This window comes from Panthera uncia, chromosome E3 (genome assembly GCF_023721935.1).
Source record: "Panthera uncia isolate 11264 chromosome E3, Puncia_PCG_1.0, whole genome shotgun sequence".
Taxonomy (NCBI): domain Eukaryota; kingdom Metazoa; phylum Chordata; class Mammalia; order Carnivora; family Felidae; genus Panthera; species Panthera uncia.
The window spans coordinates 27,716,818-27,733,516 of record NC_064815.1 but is presented as its reverse complement, the minus strand read 5'-3'; the positions used below and the strand labels follow the sequence as shown (position 1 = coordinate 27,733,516).

General features: G+C 40.8%; 1 protein-coding gene and 1 long non-coding RNA gene across 6 annotated transcripts in view; one reads left to right on the top strand and one right to left on the bottom strand.

Annotated features, from left to right (window-relative positions):
• Nucleotides 1–7,237, top strand: part of TMEM225B (transmembrane protein 225B) — a 28,996-nt gene extending 21,759 nt beyond the window's left edge. For all 5 annotated transcript variants that reach the window (XM_049639309.1, XM_049639310.1, XM_049639306.1 and 2 more), the window contains 3 exons: nucleotides 164–310; nucleotides 1,124–1,261; nucleotides 6,881–7,237. In XM_049639309.1, coding sequence (XP_049495266.1) covers nucleotides 164–310; nucleotides 1,124–1,261; nucleotides 6,881–7,053 — 458 coding nt within the window. In that variant the 3' untranslated portion in view covers nucleotides 7,054–7,237. The remainder of the gene's footprint in view (nucleotides 1–163; nucleotides 311–1,123; nucleotides 1,262–6,880) is intronic.
• LOC125928583 (uncharacterized) lies at nucleotides 305–15,651 on the bottom strand. The gene is made up of 4 exons (XR_007459710.1): nucleotides 15,388–15,651; nucleotides 13,684–13,826; nucleotides 8,158–8,239; nucleotides 305–403 (listed from the first exon to the last, which is right to left on the bottom strand). It is a non-coding gene; the product is annotated as an uncharacterized LOC125928583 (long non-coding RNA).
• Between the last annotated feature and the right edge of the window lie 1,048 nt (nucleotides 15,652–16,699).

Here is a 16,699-nt window from a genome sequence, read left to right as displayed (position 1 = left end):
TGTTGGGGGCAAAGTGGAGGGGTCAGAGCTGGGGTCCCAGGCCATGCTGTGGGACTGAGGGTGGTAAGCTGGTGGGGGGGCTTCTCTTTGCAGGCTCTGCGGGGCTCTGTCCCTTGTCACGGGTCAGGTGTCCAGCTGCAGCCCAGCCTCCCCTCCCCCACAGTGTACATCATTCTTGGCCGCGTTTTCCTGCTGTCCGCGGTTGTCCTGTCTTTCCTCACCACCTTCATCCTGGTGTCCTTTGCATCTCAGCTGTTTCCGAGGACCCGGAAGCACAATTTGGTGTCAGCCTTCATCAGCTTCCTCACAGGTGTGGAACAGGCAGGCAAGCCTTGTTGTCAGGCGGGCCTCAGCCTTGGGAAGGGGCTGGGGAGGGGCCCAAAGGCAGGGAGATGGTTGGTCTCTGTGGTGTCAGGAGAGAGAATTTTTAGGGACCCTCTCACCTGTGGCCTTCTCTGAGGCAGCCTGCCCCCCCCACCCCAGATCACAGTCCCTCTCTCTGAGGCTGCACAGCACCCTGTACTTCCAGCTAGCTCCACCCTCACTATGTTGGCTTGGGGTCATTTGTCTGGGGGTCTTTTTACCATAATCTCTATCCCAGTGACTGTCATAGAATCTGACACAGAATGATAATACACAAGTGAAATATGTGAGTGAAATATAAGTGTTTGTTGGATGAATGGATGGAAGACACCATCTCTGCCCTTTGGAACCTTTTGACTTTAAAAGGCTGGCCAAGGCCCTACCCTGGGAGGCTCCCATCACATGGAGGAGGTGGAACGCTCACAGTGGGAAAATCAGGTTGAATTGCACCCAAAGCATCACACCCAGAGGGCCCCGTCTGGAGTCAGCCAATGGCACAGGCACAGAGGGTATCCGGGAAAGGGATTTCTGGTTATGGGGCCTTTGGGAGGTGAGGCACATGGGCTTTGAAATGTGTTGGGAAGGAGGGCAAGACAGGCATGTGGGGTAGAGATTATTGACTCTGAGAGGGCACAGGTGTGGGCTGGAGAAAGGAGCCTCCATGTAGGAACCATACAGGCTGTAAGCCATGTGACTCTGATTAAGAGCAAAGGTGGGAACCATGTGAGGAGATCAAGAGTGCTTCCCTATGACCCTGCAGGGGCCAGTGCCTTCCTGGCCTTGTTGCTGCATGCCCTGGAGATCCAGAATCTGAGGATGAAGCCCAGCCCCCCCAAGTTCTCGGTGCAGTGGCCTTACTACGTTCTGGGCTTTGCCATCCTTCTGTTCATAGTGGCTGGTGAGTGTCCTGGGGCTGGTGCCCTTCTCCCTGCCCTCTGTCTGGATTCAGAAGCCATGGACACTCTAGAGCAACACTGTCCAAAACTGTGGTCACTAGCTACTTGTGGCCATTTCATTACTTAAAATGAAATAAATAGAAATTCAGTTTCTCGGCCATGCTAGCCACATTTCAGATGTTCAGTAACCACATTATTATGTGTCTAGTGGCTGCCATATTGAATGGTGCAGATGCAGATATTTCCATCGTTGCAGAAAGTTCTACTCAACAGCACTGCTCTAGAGCCTCAGCCCTATATCCCATCTTCCTCCTCTTTGACTTTGGAACCAACCTCCAGATCTCATATTCTGTCTTAGTGTCCTGGCTTCTAAGGGTTTCTATGCCTATCTCTATCTCTATCTCGGAATCTACAATCTTATTCACCTCAGTCTCGCTTCACTCTCTTATTTTATATACCATCACCGTCTAAGTCTCAATCCTATTTAATTTTGTCCTTTTTCCTAATCTTCTTCCTACTATATTAATCTGACCCATGACATAATCTGTGTTAACTTGATTTTATTATACACTGAATATATAAAAACATTTATAATATATAAGAGGTAATTAAAAATAAACTGTGCACCCATTTCCACCATATAGTTTAAGAACTAGCCATATTTTCATGGAATCCATTGTTTGTAAGTTACACCTTTATTTTATTTACCACTGAAAGAGAAAAAAGGATGCTAGGAATAATTCTAAGGTGGTATAACTTGTAAGGCACATCCTTATTTCAGAGATGTTAAGTGAAGAAAATTGGCTTGTCTTCATTAATGAAATATGTTAGAATATTAAGAATCTTTGAAGTCCTGCCCCCTCAACCATGTGGCTCTTCCTAATCTTGTCCTCCTCTCTCCCCTTGGGAACCAATTATTCTGCAATTTATGATAATCATATTACTACACACATATATATCCTTAATATATTACTTAGTCTTACATGTTTTAAAACTTTGTATAATCATACTATATTTATTTCTCTGGAACTTGTTATGTTTGATCAACATTGTAACCTCCATGGTAATATGAGGAACTCTTAAGGTTCATTCATTTTTACCATCTTAAGTATTTAATTGTATAACTAAGCTTGCCTGTAGAAGGAATATGGTATTTCTCTGTGGGAGAATTTTAAGCTCACGATTCAGTTTCTTAAATGACTATAGGACTATTCAGGTATTTTATTTCCTTTTGAGTTAGTTTCAGTAATTTATATATGTCTATAAGCTTATACATTTTGTTTAAAATTTGAAATTTATTGGCATAAGTTTATTCAAAATGTTTTCTTTTTTTAACTCTTTATTTTGTGATGCACCTGTAGTGATGTGCTTCTTTTTTCATACCTAATTTTCTCTTTTTTCATTGCCAATTTTGTCAGAGGTTTACCATATTTTTAGTCTTTTCAAAGAACCAGGTTTAAGCTTTCTTGAACCTTCATATTTTATGTTTGTTTTCTATTGAATTAATTTTTACTTCTTATTTTGAACTTCCTTCCCTACTTCTTTTTTGCATTTATTCTGCTATTCCGTTTCCAGCTTCTTAAATCACAATCTAAACTCATGGCTTACTTCTTCTTTTCTAAGTAGACAATTAAAGCTCTAATTTCCCTGTAAGAATTGCTTTATTTGAATCTCCCATCTTCATATGTAATATTTTATGTTATTGTTCTATTTCAAACATTTTCCAGTTCCCCTTATGATATTTTGGATCCATGAAGTATTTTAAAATATACTTTTAAATTTCTAAGCATATAATTTTTTACTGTGTCTTGTGTTAATGATTTTAACTTAATTTCAGTTTGATGAGAGATCATGGTCTGTATAATCCTAATGTGTTCAGATTTATTGAGACATGTTTTATAGTCTAGTTTGAGGTCCACTTTCATGTTTTATGTTGAATACAACTTTTCACTTATAAACATTAGATCAAGCTTGTTTATTATATTGTTCAAATCTTGATTTAGAATTGTTCTGTTTTACTGGTGAATTGAACTTTTATTTAATCATTATGCCATGATCTTTTTTATTTCTAGAAATCCCTTTTGTTAAAGTCTGTTTTATCTGATATTACTCTAGCTATTTCTACATTCTTTAGGTTAGTATTTGCCTGTTATATATCTTTTTGATCTTTTACTTATATGTAACACATAGCTTATGATTGTATTTTTTCATCTAGTCTTACAATCTTTGTTTTTTTAAATGTTTATTTTTGAGAGAGAGAGAGAGAGAATGAGAATGAGAATACAAGCGGGGGAGGGGCAGAGAGAAGGGGAGACACAGAAGCCGAAGCAGGCTCCAGGCTCTGAGCTCTCAGTACAGAGCCTGACTCAGGGTTCAATCTCACGAACTGTGAGATGATGACCTGAGCCAAAGTCGGGCACTTAATCCACTGAGCCACCTAGGCTCCCCCTACACTCTTTGTCTTTTAACTGGAGCATTTATTATTGACTGACATTTATTATGACTACTGATACATTGATCCTTTTTTTTTTGAAGTTTATTTTATTTATTTTGAGAGAGAGAGAGAGAGAGTGAGAGTGGGAGAGGGGCAGAGAGAGAGGAAGACAGAGAATCCCAAGCAGGCTCCACACTGCCAGTGCAGATCCCAACGTGGGGCTCGATCTCAAGAACTGTGAGATTATGACCTCAGCCAATATCAAGAGTCGGACACCTGATTGACTGAGCCACCCAGGTGCCCCATATTTGTATTTTTTCTACCACCTTACCTCTTGCTTTCAATTTTTTCTGCTCCCCAGTCCCACCTCTCTTGCCTTGCTTCTAATTGATTGACTTTTATCTATACATTTCTCATTATATCCTCCCCCTCTTTAGTTTGGAAGTTATGGAATCTATTTGTATTCTTGTAGTAGTTACTCATGACATTTTAATACGTTTACTTAACAAAGTTGGAAGTTCATCAACACATTTATTTTCTTCATAAGTAATACAAGGTACTTCCCTCCTAATTTATATGCTATTTTGCACAATGTTTTAGTTTCTTCTGTTTTCTTTTTAGTTCTATATATTTGACAGTATTGTTACTTTATGCATTTAATATTTATTTGTTTAAATTTACCCACATATTTATCAGTTTAGATGCTCATCAAACCTCAGACCTTCTGTCTAAGGACCCTCTGTCCTTCTGCCTGAAATACATCCTTTAAAATGTGTTTTAGTGAGGTTCAGTTAGAGATACACTTTCTCTCATATTTTGTTTGTATGAAATTATCTTCCTTTCATTTTTGTTCACTAAAATTAATTTTGCCATACTTACATTTTTTTAGATAGTATTTTTTTAAGTTTATTTATTTATTTTGAGAGAGAGAGAGAGAATATCCCACTCTCAAACTCACAAACTGCGAAATCATGACCTGAGCCCAATCAAGATGCTTAACCAACTGAGCCACCCAGGCGGCCTGCTGTACTTACATTTTTAAGTTGACAGTATTCTCACAGCATTCAAGATATTCTGTTATTACTTTACCACTTCCATTGTTGTTGTTAAGCTGACTCTGTAAAAATATCATTCTTTTGGGACACTTGGGTGGCTCAGTCGGTTGAGTGTCAGACTTTGGCTCAGGTCATGATCTCGAGGTTCGTGAGTTCGAGCCCTGCATCAGGCTGTCTGCTGTCAGTGCAGAGTATGCTCGGATCCTGTGTCTCCCTCTCTCTCTGCCCTTCCCTCACTCTCTCGCATGCTCTCTCTCTCTCTGTCAAAAATAAATAAACATTTAAACAATATATCATTTAAAAAAAATTTTAATGTTTGTTTATTTTTGAGAGAGAGAGAGAGAGAGAGAGAGAGAGAGAGAGAGACAGAGCACAAGTTGGGGAGGGGCAGAGAGAGAGGAAGACACAGAATTTGAAGCGGGCTCCAGGCCCCACACCGTTAGCACAGAGCCCAGCGTGGGGCTCAAACTCATGAACTGTGAGATCATGACCTGAGCCGAAGTCAGAGGCTCAACTGACTGAGCCACCCAGGCACCCCTATATCATTCTTTTTGAGGCACTCTTTGTTTTCTGTAAGGCTTTCTTGGGCATTTTGCAGAGTGTAGATATTTGTGTTATGATTTGTGGTGTGAACTGAGTCTGAGGAGTAATGTCTTTCAGAATTTCTCAAATATTTTTATCTTCTTTCTATATTCTTTCCCTCTTTTCCAGGAAGACGTATGTTAGACTTTGTTACTGTATCCTGCGTGTGTGTCTCTCTCTCTTGCTTTCCATTTCTTTGCTTTTTTTTTCCCCCTTCTATCTCTTTGTCTTTCTGGGCTGTATTCTGAATAACTTATATAGATGTATCTTCAATTTAATCCATTCACTTTTTAGCTGTGTCTGATCTGCTATTTAACTTATCCATTAATTATTTTAGTCAATCTGTTTTTATAACCAGAAGTTATATTTTTCCTTAATTCTTGTTATTTTTATACTCTTTTCTCTACTTACATTTTTAATCTATTCTATAAATATATTTTTATTTTACATGTTAAACATACTTTACATTCTGTGTCTTATAAGTTTAACAACTGAAATACAAGTCTCTGTGTGTTGGCTGCTGTTTTTGCAGGCTTTTGCTTATGGCATCTTATTTCTTGGTACAGTTGTGATTTTTGACTGTGAATTATTTTCCTTGAAAAAAAATATTTTTTGGTGGAAATCCTTTGAAGCTTGTATATAAAGTATTTTCTCAAAAAGGGATCTGCATTTGTTTCTGCTTGGTGCTTATATGCACAACTAGCCTAGAATCACATAGGTATTGTGTAGTTGCAGATCCATATAACAGCTAGCCTCTGTTTATGAGTTCTTAGTCAATCTTGGTAACTTCAAAGTTCTAGCTTTGTAGACCCTTGTTAGATTCATCTTGAGTAGGCCCTGGGCTTTTCCTCTCATTTTCTGTGTCCCAAAAGGCCCGCAGAATGGAAACTCAGGGTCACCGGAGTTGAGTGTATGTCTCCAAGGTGAAGGCTAATTGTGTGCTTGCTTAACTCTCTAGGTTCCTGTTTTCACTAGGGTTTTGTTTCTAAGAATGCCTTACTCTGATGCCAATTTGCTGATATATTTACAAATTAGTTTTTGAAGAAAAATCTTATTTAGAATTTTTGTCGTTTTTAGTGGGAGGGTATGTAGTCTGCTATATTGCTGAAAATAGAAGTTGTCCTTTATCTGAGTCTTAACCTTAATACAGCATTTACTGTTCACTCAAGATACCTCTATTTGTTTTATGACATCAATTCTCTTCTTCCATTTTACTTTACTGAGGGTCTTGAGTTGCATCAAAGAGCCTGGGCTTTATGTTTGACCTTCCTCTCTTAAACCTCTTTTTCTTGCCTATTAATAGTTAGACAGTTGCTAAGATGCCTTCCAACACTGGCTGTGGTTCTGTGAGTTTATCCATCTATTTGTATGCCTTGTCTTGTGATGGGTCCTGTTTTCCCATCTATCTCTGTAATTCTCTACATCGGAGGGGAGAACTAGGGAAGGTGGGTGCAGACCGGAAGGGGTCACACATTAAAGGAGGGAGTGCCTGACCTCTAGGGCACGGAGAGCTCGACTCAACTCTGACCTGAACTTTCGCTGTCACCCAGGTGCCATCTGCCTCTTTCAAGAAGCAGCCTGCCTTCGCTGCCGTTTGTTGCCCAATTCCCAGAGTATCCAGGAGACCCAAGGGGTCATACACCTGGAGAATATGGAGAGTCTGGGAGGAGACCTGAGCTCAATACAAAAGGAGACACTGCTGAAGGAAGAAACAATTATCTAGTCCGGGAGAGCGTCCTCCGCCATCGGCAGCTGTGTGAGTGCGTGTGTGGAGGCGTAAGTGGCAACCAGTTTCTGCTGCTTTTGGTGAGCTTCCTGAGTGTCAGATCTATGTTCCACTTCCCCACACTCACAGTGATTCTGTCTTGCTTGTATTTGCAATTCGTTAAAACATTTTTTTGAATTTTTCTGAGTTTCCTGAGTGGTTTTTTTTTGGGGGGGTGGGGAGGCAAGTGTTTTCAATAGAAGGACTACTGTCTTTTAATCCATACCAGCTTGGAGGACAGGAAGGGAGGAAGGAATATTACAAAATGGTCAAGTGAAGTCAGCTTTTGTAAAACAAAAACAAAACAACAAAAGCAAAAACAACAGAAGGTGTTTGAGTTAGTGACATTAATAAGAAAAAAGTGATGTCCCCAGACAAAGATGGGACTCAGTGCAGGAAACTTCCTAAGTCTGTGTTAGAGGGAAGGGTTGGGAGTGGTTAAAGGGTGAACGCTTCTCAGGATTGAGCTCCCAGATCTGGAAGTCTGAGCCTAATGGGTCTGTGCTCTGGAGGAAGCACAGGCAAGTTAGCCAACCAATGTATGGGTGTTGCCTCCTCTCACTAGAGCCGGAGACCTCCTGAGGGCATCTCTAACGTGTCCCCTTTATGGTCCTCCTGGTGCTTACAGAATGGGGAACTCTTAGCTCCCTGGTGTAGCTGGTAAGTACAAATGCCTTAGGACAATGAAGGGGATAGAACGGTGATCCAAGTCCTCTGCTGGCTTCATACCCATTTTTCATCTGAACAGTACCAATCAGCAACGCCTTCCCACTTTGCTCTCTAAAGAACACAGATATGGGAAAAGCTCTTGCAACTTAAGCAGTGCAACTTCAGAAACAAGTATGGGGAGCCGTGTATCTGGAGGGGCATGTGGTGGGCAAGGCTAGAGTCAAGTGGGCTTTGCTGTGACTGTTAGCCAGTGGCCATTAAAGGTGGACCTTGTGCCATGCACCACAGGGGCTAGTTCCTGTTCTCCAGAGGCTCACACCCCAGCAGAGAAGCCAAGACATACACACCAGAAAAATAGCCACTTAATGTTTTAGATTGTTTTTAGTTTCTTACCACATTTCTCTCCAAAAGGTATCTTGAGAGTTTCTTGCAGGGATATGGTGACAGCCTAGTTCTAGTCTGCCCACTTTTCCTCCTAGAAAACAACCCAAAAACCCATACAGGAACTATAATTATCAGTGAAACTAGGAACAGAGAAAACTTACAAACTCTAAAATATGTAATTGCAGCCCAAAGCACTAAGCCAGCAGAACCAGTATGGGAAGCTACAGCTGGGAGACCAGCATGGTGAGCAAGGGGGAGTGGGTCAGAGAATACACAGAGGCCCTAGTGGTGGCAAGCTAAAAAAGCCACTAGCAAATATGAACCTTCAGATTTCTGAGAAGGACCCACCTTGAGAGGAAATGGCTATGAATAGGATAGGGAAGCAACAGGGTGGGGCACATGTGGGGGGTGGGCAGAGAAGGCACAGAAAGTGCCTGGGAGTCTATCAAAGGAAATTTTTAAGGAAGCACCACTTTTTATTTATTTATTTATTTATTTATTTATTTATTATTTATTTTTAACCTTTATTTATTATTGAGAGACTGCGAGACACAGAGAGTGAGCAGGGGAGGGGCAGAGACAGGGGTAGACACAGAATCTGAAGCAGTCTCCAGGCTGTGAGCTGTCAGCACCGAGCCTGACGCGTGGCTCAAACTCACAAACCGTGAGATCATGATCTGAGCTGAAGTCAGAGGCTTAACTAACTGAGCCACCCAGGCACCCCAGGAAGCACCGCTTTTTAAAAAGAGAGACCACCTGGGAAGGTGGATGACAGTGTCTCTTGGTAGTGTTGGAGAATGGAAGGAAGGAAAGAGAGTGTAGTATGATCCCTCTGAACCAAGTTAGGATGTAAGAATCCGAGGAATCTTGGCTACATAGGGAACTATATATTAAAGAAAGCATCCTTCCATGTAGCAGTGGAAGAGTCCTCACACTGAGAAGTGGGGAACACTCTGCTTCTCTGACTCCCCTTCCACAGGGTACTCCTGCAAAGAGCTGGCCCAGGAAAATCAAACTCATTCAAATAAAAGAGTGAAACAGCAACATCAATACAAAGGTATTATTATTTAAAAAAAAAAAAAAGCACAAAGAAGGGGCACCTGGGTGGCTCAGTTGGGTAAGCATCCGACTTCAACTGTGATCTCACAGTTCGTGGGTTTGAGCCCCGTGTCGGGCTCTGTGCTGACAGCTCAGAGCCTGGAGCCTGCTTTGGATTCTGTGTCTCCCTTTCTTTCTGCCCCTCTCCTCCTCTCTCTCTCTCAAAAATAAATAAACATTAAAAAATTTTTTTTAAAGCAGAGAAGTAAAAGTCTGGATATGAAGAAAACTCACCAGAAGTGTTGCCACAAAGTAGAGGAAAATTATAACACAATATTCCGAGATAAATGTAAACATTTAATGAAACAATTGCAGCTAGGGGGAATCAGAATTATAGGAACTCAGAGAAGAACATTCTGAAAACAGAAGGTGAGAGACAGATAACAAGGGAATATGAGAGGAGAATGGCGAGAATTCAAGAAAGAACTGGAAAAGGGAAGGAAGACTAACTTAGAAGAAGCACCAGAGAGAGGAGATACTAGAACAGTAAGAGGCGTAAAGCATAAGGGTAGTAACAGTGAAGAAAATGAAATAAAGAAATGAAAAGGTTTAGCGAGAATGTGGAAGCAATGAAAGACAGATAAAGGAGATCCAAGATATGTAAAATTGGGGTCCCTGAGGAAAAACTGAAATAAAGGGACAAAACAAATACTTAAAATGAAAATTCAAGAAAATGTTTCTGAAGTAGATTTCCTTTCTATTGAAAAGTAGTAACAGTTACCTGGGACAACTGATACAAAATGATCAATTCCTTCCACGATGGCGCTGTGCTTTGTTGTTTTGTTTTTTATTGAAATACACAGTTTTTCTGGAACAAAGTGCGGCCCCATCATGGAAGACCTGGAGAGTTTTTACTTCCTTTATCCACAAACACTGGCATACGATACAAAATGTGCAAAAATGTGAATCAGAGAAAAAAATAACCAATAACCAATAGAAGCAGATGGCATGATTATCCAAACATTGGGGTTAGTGGACACAAACTTTAAAATAGCTATTATTAATAAGTTAAAGAAATTAGAAGGAGAAGGGGCGCCTGGGTGGCGCAGTCGGTTAAGCGTCCGACTTCAGCCAGGTCACGATCTCGCGGTCCGTGAGTTCGAGCCCCGCGTCAGGCTCTGGGCTGATGGCTCAGAGCCTGGAGCCTGTTTCCGATTCTGTGTCTCCCTCTCTCTCTGCCCCTCCCCCGTTCATGCTCTGTCTCTCTCTGTCCCAAAAAATAAATAAAAAACGTTGAAAAAAAAATTAAAAAAAAAAAAGAAATTAGAAGGAGAAAAAGCACAGAATTTTCAAAAAACAGAGAAAACTACCGAGATGCCATTTCTCCCTATGAGATTTGCAAAAGTCAAAATTTTGAGACAACACATTGTTTTGGCTATGCTGTGGGGATAATGGGCACTGGCACATGATGTGGGTGGAATGACAAAAATGGCATGATCCCAGCTGAGGGGAATCTTGCAATGTCTGCAAAGCTATGGAAGCATTACTGATGTGATTTGAAGTTTGGGTTTGAGAGCGAATGGCCAGGAAAGAATTCTTGAAACTTTTTGGTGCAAATTATTTTATTATAGCACAGAGACAGGACCCAGGGGCAGAAAGAGCTGCACTGAGATTGTGAGGAGTGGCTGATTATATACTTTTTAATTAGTGGGGGTTAGGGATAGTTTAACTCTTTAAGGAATTTGGAAGCAAGGCTTTTGGGACCTTGAGGGGCTAGCTGCTGTTAAGATAAGGTTATTCTTGGGGCAGTTGGATGGCTCAGTTGGTTGAACATCTGTCTCTTGATAGGGGTTCAGGTTGTGATCTCAAGGTTGTGGGACTGAGCCCTGCAACACTCAGCATGGAGCCTGTTTGGGATTCTCTCTCTGCCCCTCCTCCCCCTGCCCCCCACCTGCTCTCATGCACAAGTGCTCTCTCTCTCTCTCTCTCTCTCTCTCTCTCTCTCTCTGTCTCTAAGTAAATAAATAAATAAACATGAAAAAAAGATATGGTTACTCTTAGTCTTTAAAAAAAATTTTTTTTAATGTTTATTTATTTTTGAGACAATGTGAGAGAGTGCAAGCAGCGGAGGGGCAGACAGAGGGAGACACAGAATCTGAAGCAGACTCCAGGCTGTGAGCTGTCAGCCCAGAACCCAATGGCGGGGCTGGAATTCACGAACGGTGAGATCATGACCTGAGCCGAAGTCAGACGCTTAACCAACTGAGCCACTCAGGCACCCCGGTTGTTTACTCTTAGTCTTTAATAAGACATAAACATTAAGGCATTAAGGCAGCCATGAGTTCCTTGAGGAAGGTCACATTCTACGTTTCTCTGGTATCTTATCTGAGCCTCAAGCTGTAAGGAAATTTAATTTTGGCTACTTTCTCTTGCCTTTGTTCTCCTCATCAATTAGTGCTTTAACAATCTCAATTTCATGATTTATCTAACAGATAATACCTGTACACACACTTAAAACTGACATTGGTCCAGGGTTATTAATTGCTGCATATTAATTGCAATATCGAATGAGCAACTCAAATGTCCATTACTAGGGGACATGTTAAATTCTGTTACATCCACACTAGCTTTAAAAAAATGAGGATGTCTATGTATAGACATGGAACATTTTCTAGGAAATATTACATGATAAAAAACAAGGCATCTAATGTAGTTCCTTTTGTGTAAGAAAGGGGGAGACGATAGGGAAAAATATACCAATATTAGTATTTGCGAACTAATAAATCTTTAGACATGGGGGTAGATTAGGGAATGGGCTGGGAGGAGTGGGCAGAGGTAGGAGCAATAATTCTGTGTAACTTATATGATTTTGACTCTCAAATCATGTAAACGTTTTACCTATTCAAAAATTCATATTAAGTCTTAAAGGATAAGTGGGGTAATATAAGTAAAATATCCCAAACTGTCCATACCAGCACTTTGAACCCCTTAACCTTCATTTCTATAGTTAATGCAAAACATCCCTCACATTGGCCATTTTGTCTTGCTAAAGATAGGCCAGATTTAATTCTACCCATTTTTTTTTTTTTTTTTTAATTAAAGAACTGGAGAGATGAAGTATTTACTCCAATGCCAGGCCTGACACCCAGGTCCTCTGATGTTCATTCGGTACAGGTTTTTATTTTTTTATTTTTTAAATGTTCATTTCTGAGAGAGAGAGAGAGAGAGAGAGAGAGAATGAGAGGGGGAGGGGCAGAGAGGGGGACAGAGGATCCAAAGCAGGCTCTGCGCTGACAGTGGTGAGCCCCATGTGGGGCTCCAACTGAAGGGACCCTGAGATCATTGATGAGGTTTTACGGGGTGTTGGTGGAGTTTGTGGGGTCCAGAGCCGATGGCCAAGGAAGAATTCTTGAGACGTCTTTGGTGCAAAAAAGGTGATTTTATTAAAGCACACGACAGGACCGGTGGGTAGAGGAGCTGCCCTGGGACCATGAGGAGAGACTGGTTATATATTACGGTGTTGGGGGAGGTAAAGTCCAGCGGAAGTTTCCAATGAGATTTTCATATGCTAAAGAAGACTCCCAGGACACTGTGGCCCAGGTATTGTCAAGCTAAGGTTGTTTTTCCCTCTAGCAAAACATTAGCATTAAGATAGTAGGGAGTTCCTGGAGAAACATTTTACTCTGCCAGCCTCAAGTATTTGTAATGGGCTGCAGGTTATAAGGAAATTTAATTTTATCTGCCATTTCCTTTTGCCTTTGTTTCCCACGTCAATCATGACCTGAGCTGAAGTCAGAGGCTTGACTGACTGAACCACCCAGGCACCCAGTACAGGTTTATAAATGTTTTATTTATTTATTTATTTATTTTTATTAAAATTTTTTTCAAGTTTATCTTAAAGTTTATTTATTTATTTAGAGTGCTGTCAGAACAGGGGCAGAGAGAGAATCCCAAGGAAGCTCAGCACTGTCAGTGCAGAGCCCAATATGGGGTTCAAACTTACGAACCATGAAATCATGACCTGAGCGGAAGCCGGACACTTAACTGATTGAGCCACGCAGGTACCCCTAAATGTTTGATTTTTAAGTAAATTCTACTGCCTCTTCTGTTTCCTTTCTGTGGTGATGACCGCCCCCCCCCCCCCCACACACACACCCTGCCCCACCATTTCTGTAGTTCACACCCTCATTTCTTTGGTCTTTTGTCAGATAATTTCCTTCTTCTCTGCCTCTGCCCCTCTCTCTTTCTCCCTTCCTTCTTCTCTTTCCCCTTCTTTTCTCTCAGGCCCTCACAATGCTCTCAATTCATTCAGTACCATGTTCATTGCTACGAAAAAATGCCTTCACTTGTTATGATGAGCACTGGGTATCGTATGTAAGTGATGAATCACTAAATTCGATGCCTGAAACCAATATTACACTACGCATTAGCTCACTAGAATTTAAATAAAAAATTGAAAAAAAGAAAGAAAGAAAAAATGCCATCATATTTACTCACCATCCCTGAAATCGGTCTTCTGTTTGACAATGCCATTTCCCTAGCAATCCCTTGGTTATAGTCTGATCTCTCGGCCAGGAACATGAGGTTGGTTTCCTTTGTAGTTTTCAGACTAATGTTCTTAATTTTTCTTCAAAAATCTTCTGTTTAGATCATGGAAAAGAAAGGCCAGTGATGTAGATAAAAGCTCTTTCAAATATAAAAGATAATTATAAAACTGCAGTTATGAAAACAATTTGGCAGGTCCTGACACAGGATACAGATAGATTACAGAATAGGAGTGCGAACATAGAGACAACTTTATATAGGAAAAGACAGATCCTTCAATAAATGGTGTTGAGGAAAACTTCCTAGCCATTTGGAGTATGGAAGGCAAAAAACAGAAGATTTTAAAAACAGGATGAAAGAATTTGAAATATAAAACATATAATCTTTTGCAATGCATGAAGTTCATTAAGAAAGACAAATAGGAGGGGTGCCTGGATGGCTCAGTCTATTAAGCATATGACTCTTGATCTCTGCTCAGGTCATGATCTCAAGGTTCCTGAGTTCGAGCTAAGCCTGGGGCTCTCTGCATTGTCAGTACAGAGCCTGCTTGGGATTCTCTCTCCCTGCCTCTGCTCCTCCTCTGCTCACGCACACATGCATGCATGCTTTCTCTCAGAATACACGAATAAATTTAAAAAAAAATTTTTAAATAAGAAAACTGGGAAAATATTTGTAAGACATTTGAAAAAGGGCTAGGTTTCTTAATGTGCAAGAACCACATACATCAGTAAGAAAGAGATAAATAACCTAACAAAAATAGAGGGAAGGATAAAAATAGCCAGTCCACAGGAAAAGAAATACAAGTAACTAATGTAGGCAGAAATAATGATTGACTTCCCTTATAATTAAGAAGTGAAAATAAAAATCGGGGCACCATTTATTTCCCTTATCAGATTGGCAAAGATGGAAAGGTTTGATAACATCCATTGTTGATGAGATTGTAGGGAAACGAACCTTATTCCCCATCATCATTGGGAATGGAAATTGGTGCAGTCTGTAAGGTAGGGTAATTCATTTGGCAACAGCCAACAAAATTCCACATGCATATAACTTTTAGACTCAGCAATTTCATGTATGGAAATTCATCCTAAGATTCATTTGCAAAAAGTGAAAGAGGAATGACATAACAATGTTCATTCTAGATTTCTGGTCAAACCTAATGCTGGAAAAAACCTAAATGTCCACCAAGAGTCTTCAGAAGTCATGGCAAATCCATGCAATGAAACACTATGCAGCTGGTAAAAAGAGCTGAGTAGATGAATATATGTAGATAAGGAAAAATAAGTTATTTAGTGAATAAAAGCAAAGTGCAGAACAGAATATAGCATGGTTCTATTTATGGAACACAAAAAGGAAAGCATTTTATGCTTAGTTTGGCTATAACATTTCTGGAAAAGTTCCTGAAACCTGCCTCATGGCCTCATCCTTGCCTCTGAGTCTTCAGTTTCTCCTTGTTGTTCTTGTTGGTTTCCATCCCTCCTTTCTGCTCAACTTGTACTCATGGTCACTCAATGCAAACATCTCCCATCAGAACCCCCATCCTCTCATATGACAAATCCCAATATTACATTAATCCACCTGTTTGTTTTAAGCAAATTTGCCCCAGATGGCGCAAACAATTGTGTGGATTGATTCTGTCACTTGTTTTGTTTTTACCTTCACTTGGGTGTGCAGTGTTACTTGACAATCTTTCCATTCACCTTACAATTTTTTCTTACATCATTCCTCACAATAGATCATTGTCCCTTGCATTCTCAGCAGGTAATATCACTGAGGAAAGAGGCCAAGAATGAACTCCTTAGACACCTCTCTAGAGTAATTTTAAAACCATCTACTTCAGGGGTCAGCAAACTACAGGCTTTGTGTCAAATCTAGCACTAGCTGTCAGCTAAACATAGTTTTGACATTTTTACAGGATTGTAAAGATGAAGAATATGTGAAAATGTGTCCAGTAAAGCCTAGGGTAGTCACTTTCTGGTCTTTCATAGAAAAAGTTTGCTAAGCCCCAACCTAGACCATCACCCATGTTTCTTTTCTTCCCAATTAGCAGGAGCCCCTTTCTCCTCTCCACAGTTGCCCTGGAAACCTGTGATCTTATCCAATCTCCCCCTGCCTCTACCAGAATGTTCTCTTGCCTGTATCTTCTCCATGGCAAGCTGAAGAAATGTTTTTGATATCACTAGGAATAGCTCAATTTTCCCAGACAGATTGAGCCAATCAGGCAGTTTCATTTGGCCCTGAGTGGCGAGGTCGTCTCCTATCTCTCAGAAGTGAGTGCATGTTAGTGGATGGAGGCTATCTGAAACTATTTCCAAGGTGGACTGAAAATGTAATTTGTAGTATAAAAGAATCTGAGATCCTGTGAGCTCAGTTGGACTTGGCCCTGGATGTGGTATAAGGTGTGGACCCAATATTATCTCTTTCCAGGTGACCAGCTGTCTGCTTTTTAAATGTCCATTTTTTTTTAAGTTTATTTATTTATTTTGAGAGAGAGAGAGAGAGAGAGAGAGAGAGAGAGAACCCCAAGCAGGCTCCACACTGTCAGTGCAGAGCCCCATGTGGGACTGGGGCTTGATCTCACAAACCGTGAGATCATGACCTGAGTCAAAATCAAGAGCTGGCGCTCAAACAACTGAGCCACCCAGGTGTCCCTAAATGTCCATTCTTATCCATATATATGGCCTTTATAATTTACTAAATTATTCCATCTTCTCTCTCGTCCTCCATATCCAATCAATCCTCAAACCTTGGCAATTTTACTTCCGCAATAAGTTTCCTATCTAATCACTCCTTGCAAGCTCTAGTCACCAACTGCCCCAGGTCTGCATCATCCTCTTTTTCCTGGACTGACTTACTCAGCCTCGTTTTACCCAACAGTCGGTCCTCTCATTTTCCACTTCCCTCCTTTCTTGCTCAGTCTTTCTCCAAGGGTTCTCAGCAGCATCTTTCTAAAATCTGTCCCTTCCCG